Source organism: Silene latifolia, chromosome 8 (assembly GCF_048544455.1).
Source record: "Silene latifolia isolate original U9 population chromosome 8, ASM4854445v1, whole genome shotgun sequence".
NCBI lineage: Eukaryota > Viridiplantae > Streptophyta > Magnoliopsida > Caryophyllales > Caryophyllaceae > Silene > Silene latifolia.
In genome coordinates, this window is record NC_133533.1 from 2,129,891 (window position 1) to 2,137,261 (window position 7,371).

General features: G+C 37.5%; 1 protein-coding gene across 1 annotated transcript; it reads left to right on the plus strand.

The window, feature by feature from the left end:
• Positions 1-383: 383 nt before the first annotated feature.
• LOC141597504 (fruit bromelain-like) lies at positions 384-2,181 on the plus strand. Its single transcript, XM_074417972.1, has 2 exons — positions 384-726; positions 1,605-2,181. The coding sequence occupies exons 1-2, from the start codon at positions 384-386 to the stop codon at positions 2,171-2,173; spliced, it is 912 nt and encodes a 303-aa protein (XP_074274073.1). The 3' UTR covers positions 2,174-2,181.
• Positions 2,182-7,371: the final 5,190 nt, after the last annotated feature.

The window sequence follows — 7,371 nt, forward strand, 5'->3', positions numbered from 1 at the left end:
CGGTCGATTGAAATTTGGAAATAGTATCAAAGATTAAGTATTGTTTTTGAAAGCAAGATTAATTTGTTTACTTCCAAAAAAAAATTCACTGCTTTTATTTTAGGAGATTTGATTATATTTTTCAAAAAAATTTAAAAAAAATTGAATTTTAAAGTGAAATATTTCCATAAGAAAACTGAATATTATAGTAAGACTTGTCCTATAAAAGCCATTGTCGAATGGCAAGATTAACATGTTATTCTAATTCTAATACGGTAGTTTTGAAATAGATTGATATTATGTTTTCCACACACAAAATTTTCCGGTTTTTTATCTTTGCCTTGTTCTTTTGTTCATGTGCAATTTCTCGTCCTCTCGAATCTAATAATGTCTCGTCGATGACCATGGTGGACAAGTTCGAGCAATGGATTGCTCGCCACGGTCGTGAGTATAAAAGTATAATCGAGAAAGAAAAACGGTTTCGCATATTCGAAGAAAATATGAAAAGTATAGAGGAATTTAATAATGACGGAGCCGTAAATAAGTCGTACACACGAGGACCAAATGCGTTTACGGACATGACCATAGAAGAGTTTCAAGCAACTTATACGGGTTTTAAGGCACATAACAAATCATCTAGCACGATTAAGTCTACATTATTTGACAACGATAATAGGGTTTTGAAGAAATCAATTGATTGGAGATTACAAGGCGCTGTCACACCCGTAAAACAGCAAGCGAGCTGCGGTAAGTAAACAAACATCATATTGACATGTGATTTATATATGTTTATAATATACTTTATTACTTAATTCTTGAACTTGTTATTAAATTAAGGTGCTGTTTGGCATTGTTTATGTGAAAAAACTTCTCCTTTTTAGAAGAGTTTTTTCACAAGCTACTTTTTGGAAAAAAATTACTCCGATTTGTTTGGCCATACTTTTGTAATAGCTACTTCTTATCAAATTTATATGTTTGGCCTAACTTTCCATCTAGCTTTTTTTTTTAATACTCGTTTTGTTTGTAAAATCATTATTTGAATAAAAATTAATTTTTTAAAATTTACTGTAATCACTCGAGAATTGTACTTAAAACATATGATTACTCTTCAAAATAGTTTTATACACCTTTGTCGAATCAAAATTACGCCGATAAATAATTGGAGTTGATAATAGATTGCATGGTATGTGAGAGAGACAAAGGATTGTGCAGAAGAGGGAAACACCAATAACACAACATATAAAGGGGTAAAGATTTTCTGGAAGCAAAAAAACAAAAAAATTGGCGCAAAACATTTGGATTTATTGGTGCTTCTTTGAAAAGTAGAATGAGAAGTAGAAAATTGTTACTTCTACTTTTTGGGGCCTAGAATGAGTTGTTGACTTTTCAAAAGTAGTTTTACATTTGTTTAATAAATTATACTGTTTGGTCTGACTTCTCCTTTTCCAGTTAGAAAAGCACTTAAAAAGCTTGGCTAAACAGGTAACTTGTTTTTTAAAATAAACTTATTATTTATTATTCTTGTCCAATCAATTAATAATTCATCTATAAAATTCCTTTTTAATTATTTTGGTCTCAATCAAATTGTTTATTAATGTTTCTTACGCCTTGTGTTTATTTTTTAGGGTCTTGTTGGGCATTCTCAGCCATTGCGGCAGTAGAAGGTGTTTACAAAATCACAACCGGAAAACTGGTCTCATTCTCGGAACAAGAACTCGTCGACTGCCTTCACCCTGATGGTTGTGGTCGCGCTGGGAACATGAAAGATGCATTTAATTACATACGTGATAACGGCATATTCACAGAACAACAATACCCTTACATTGGCAAGGTAGGCAATTGTAGGAGCGGCCGCAACTTAGTCACAATCTCGGGATACTCAGAATTTCCAAGTGGTGAAAATTTGTTAATGCAAGCCTTGAACGACCAACTTATATCGGTGGGTGTCGATTCCCATGCGAAAGGATTCAACTACTATTCTGGCGGAGTTTATGATGGAGGGTGCGGGACTAATTTAAATCATGCTGTTACGGCTATTGGATATGGCAGAGATGATGCATCAGGGAAGGATTACTGGTTGATTAAGAATTCGTGGGGCGAAACATGGGGTGAGAATGGATATATGAGGCTTCTTAGAGACGAGAGTGTTTGTCCCATCACTCTTGCCTGTTCTTACCCTGTCATAGAAGAGTAGTAATAATAAGATCGTAACGACGAGGCGATATCAACTTATATTTACCTTATGTTAAGCAAAGTATTTAAATTTAAATTGTGAGGACATTGCTTCTACGACGTATTGAAGATAAAACTGGACCTTACAGAATATAAAAGGTAAACGAATAATTGAGACAGAAAGAATATACGATAAGTTTCCCTTCTGAATTATTCTTGGCACTTACATTAGACTCTTCGAGAAGAAAACCTTAAGTGAGATATAAAAAGTTTTGAACAAAAAATGTAAACAAATATCTGATCGCTTATACAAATTCGAGTTATTTGAGAAAACAAATACAGAGTAGATTAAATTAAGTATATAATCAGTTATCAAAATGAAGAATTACCAAGTCGATGCTCTAGCACTGTAGGTTAGTTAATGCACGTTGTTTCCTAGACCCAAAGATAATTTCAAGTAAAAATTCCGCATAAAGACTCGCTTTTAGATCAATATAATTATACAAATAAACATAATTTTCCTATAAGACTGTCTTATAGCATAAGACTAATTCAAAAGAAGAAAAGTCCAGCCTTAGCATTTGATAATATTTTAATTTTATTTTAATAACTCATTTTTATATATTATTATTTCCTTCCTCCGTTCCATTGAATTGTTTACGTTTGCTTTTTGTGCACTATTCATAAGTGAGAAGAATCTTCAATACAACTTCTAATGTATAACATAAAAGATAGTCATGTGAGATCTTGTTTATATTGTCTTACCGAGAGCATTATGAATATCAAATTTTTATAATTTTTAATGATATGTAACTAAAGATATAAACAAAAGAAAACAAGCATTGGCATACGTGCATAAAGCAAACGTAAACTATCCACGGAGGAAGTACTATTTAAATATGCTAATTATCAATACAAAATATTTAAGGGTTTTTCTAACATTTGCCATAAGGGCACATGTTAATAACGTTAATATTGTAAGACACAAAAGAATGTGTTGCCCCCAAGTCAAACAAAACAAAAGACGGTACATTATGAACAAGAAAGGTACCGGTGACTACATGTGCATCATTCTGCGCTTCCTGTTTGTCCATCATGAAGAGCTTTCCACTGCTTTTCTGCCCTCCTCCCTGGATCGAAGCATTAGAAGTACTCGGCTTGGCTGCCGAATCCTGGGTGACACTGTTGTTCTGGCGCTGATAAGACCCACCACCACTGCGGTTATAACTGCCATGGTTGCTATGTCTACCTCTGTTGCCCCATGATCCACCCGGCCGGTTGCTAGCAAAGCTCTGAGTCGGCCCCTGAGAGAAATTCCCTTGATAAGCTCCCGAGCCTGCTCCGGTCTTGGCACTTGTGCACTCCCGCTTCTTGTGCCTACACCACCACAGTTGATGCATGTAAGGTTGGAGTTGTCACTCATACAGTCATACTCCTACCACCACCTTTTCCCAAACCACGAGATCCCCTAGAGAAACCAGCTCCACCAGAAAAAGCCTTGGCATGGTTGAAGTTGCCCTTCTTGTTGTCCGACTGATTGTTGCTTCCACTACCAGTCTTCCTTTTCTCGGCAGCAGTCCTTTCATTAATCTCTTTTGAGAGATCCACCATTCTCTCAGCTTGACCCGCTCTAAGGTACACTTCCTTAAGATCAATGGCGACTCCAGCTGGTAGACGGTTCATGATCTTGGCAAACAAACCTCTCTAGAAACGAAGAGCCAAACCCCTTTGTCCCAACTGCATGTCCTCAACATAACGAGACAAGTATAGGAACCGGTGATAATACTCGGTGACTGTCATATCATCGGTCATGGTGAAGGAATCGAACTCAGATCTCATCTTGTGTCGGATATGCTCCGGCACAAACTGCTCCCTCATAGCGCTCTTTAAACCTGACCAAGGAATAGCACCCAGACCTTCAGCTTGGTAGTAGGCTCTAGCATCCTCTTTGACATTTTGCCACCACACGGCGGCTTCGTGATACGTGCATTTTATATAGTCTTTTTAGCCTATTTCATGCACGTACTTCTACGCTTTTATCGTAGTTTATGCTACGAAATGCCCCGAATATGCTACTTTGGTTTGTTTTGTCTTATTTGCAGGAATGAACCAGGAAGTAGTGAAATCAAGCCTTTTACCGTTCGTTTAGCATGCATTTGGAGGAAAAGTGAATTTGGAGCGGAAATGTAGTTGTCTTGAGATGCGCAAAGAAGTAAAATAGCTAGGCGAGCAAAGGAAGAACTTCAAATTGCTAGTGCCTACTTTGGAGAGCCATATCTCGAGTTCTACAACTGATATTCAGGTGATTCCAATTGGAGATGAAAGTTTGTCCTCTTAGCTTTCCAACGCCACTGGAATCGCCCTGTTTGCCCAAGTAACGAAGAAATGGCAGCCGTTTGAAGTTCAGTGCGCAAAGCAGGAAACTGTTGCTGGAAAGTACTCGATCGAGTAGAATTTTGTTCGATCGAGTCCTTTTTCTACTCGATCGACCAGTTTCATATATGCTTTTACTCGATCGAGCACTATTTTGGTCGATCGGGCTGTTTTGGCTGAAGAGTTGGTCGATCGAGTGGTTTAATCCACTCGATCGAGTGGTTTTGACGGGTTTGGGCTTTAATTAGCCCGCGTGATATTTTATTTCGCTAAACTCTTTTGCTTTGCTATTTAAGCATGCTTTACTAGGTTTATTAGGGGCATCTTTCATATTATCAAACATTCTACTGTAAACTTAGAACGTTGCTTCATTCCTCTCTCTTTGTTTCCTTATTTGGGGATTATTTTCACTCGGATTTTGTGTTCTTTACGCCGGATTCGCTTGGATTGTAATTCCTTTCTCTTCCTTCAATAATAATTAATCTTTTTTTGCTTTAATTCTTCGCTTTCGTTACAATTAATTTCTGCCCTAATTTTCCTTATTGCACTTTATTGTTTATTTATAATGTTTATTTCTTTGGGAAATTAATTGTTTGTTAGTTTAATTAGTAATATGAGTAGCTAATTCCCCTCTGCTGAGACTATATGGGATCCATAATATGAAGGGAGAGTAATCGAATTACTAGGTTAATGCGGGTACTGTCTTTGTTGGTTAAATGCTACAATTAATTGTATCTTTCTAATTGAGTCGACGCAATTAGACCTATAATTCTTAGTGATCCTTGACCTGGACCGAAAGGTTGGAAGGGGTAGACTAGTAGCGAACAATGGAGTATTGCAGTGAGGGCGAAAGTTAAGCTGTTTACGCTTTAGGGTGAATTAAGGACCGAAAGGTGACGTTCGTTACCCCTTAGACCGTATTTGCATTGACCTGAGGCCTAGATTACTTGACCGGATGATTATGGTGAACCGTCTGTCTTAGCTGTTCCTCTTTATCTGTTTGCTTCCTTCTTTTTATTTCACTCTCCCTTATTCTCTTCAGTTTAGAATATCATTTCAAACCCCCACATTGTGACCCGTTACTCATAGACTAAAATTAGACAGATAAATCTCAATTTTGCCTCCCTGTGGAGATCGACCCTACTTGCCGCTGACTTCTGTTAGTTGTAACTTAGGTATTTATTTTTGGTGTAGAAACGACCGCATCAAATTTTTTTTTTTTTTTTTAAAAAAAAAAAAAAAAAAAAAAAAAAAAAAAAAAAAAAAAAAAAATTTTTTTTTTTTTTTTTTTTTTTACTCGATCGACCACCATTCCACTCGATCGACCACTATTCCTCTCGATCGAGCTGTTTTGGACGCCCATTGCTTGACTTAGCTTCTTGTGACGATGTTTCGGAGCTATTAGTGACCTCCCATGTTGCTGGCTGGTTTGGGGAGGTCCCTCTTCGCTAGACCTGGCAAACGGGTCAACCGGGTCGGGTTCGGGTCGGGCCGGTTTGGGTCGGGTCATTTCGGGTTTCTCAAATTTTCGGGTTAGTTCGGATCGGGTCAGTTCATTTCGGGTTACGTCTATTTCGAGTTTGTTGGTCGGGTGTGTTTCGGGTCAAGTGGGTCGGGTTAATTCGGGTCAGGCCATTTTCGGGTCAAAGATTAAGAGAAGAGAGACATTTCAAGTCTATTAGGGTCAATTAAAGTTATATTTTGTCGGGTCATTTTCGGGTTGAGTGGTTTCGGATTGGTCATTTCGGTCGGGTCAGTTACGGGTCCATGAAAGCTCGGGTCATTTTCGGGTCGGGTCGGGTCACTTCGGGCTTCGGGTGTCATTCGGGTTCAGCAATTCGGGTTGATTTCGGGTCTCGGGTCATCCTTTTCGGGTCGGGTCAATCGGGTCGGGTTGATTTTGCCAGGTCTACTCTTCGCGCAATCTTGTGAGTTTTCCGCATTTACTCTCTTTCTCCTTTAGTTTGCATTTCCTTTCCATGTTTTAGTACAATGGGGGCATTGTACAGTTTGGTTTGGGGAGGTTATGCATCCATATCTCAAAATCGCATCTTATTGCATTTTTGTTATCACGTTTAATTTCAGTATGCATTGTTGTTTATTTTCATTAAAAAAAATCAAAAATCTCATAAAAATTGAAAAATTTCAAAAATTCAAAAAAAATATTCACGTTTATTTTTGCATATAGGTTGAGTCGGAACGGTAGATTTCCGTGATGAAATTGCACTTTACCTTGTCTTTTTTACTTGAGCCTTGCACTTTATTGACAGTTATTAGCTGAGTCTTGCGCATATCTACGAGTTTTTGTTCAAATATAGCCGACCGTGTAGACTTGACCTGATAAATTGGCAACCTACTCTACAATTTCTGAGTTTTAGAGCCTTATAACTGGTGACATTCATAACCGGTTCATGTAGGAATTGAGAGTAGTACTCCTTGCATAGCATGTTCATTATTTTTGCACTTTTATGACATTCGATTTCTTGTCAAATGCATACATTCGGGTTTGTGGTCGGTGTCACATGCAGGGAGGTGCTTATAAATTTTCCCCTTTTCTTATATTTTTCACCCATATAGCTCCACTTAAGCCAAATCTTGCCTTTTTGACCCATTAGCTACATCCCAAACTGAGCCTGCCTAGTCAAGCTAGTGTAGTATGTCTTTTGTGGTATGATTTTTCGTCTGCAGTTTGGCCCATGTGTATTTTGTTTGGAGTTGGTGGAGAATTAAAGAAGGGAGTATGAGAAGAAAAAAAAGAGTTGAAAAAAAAAGAATTACGTGAGATAGAAAAAAAAAAAAAGAAAAAAAAAAAAAATCAAAAATTTGTGATTCACGTGAAAATTCAGA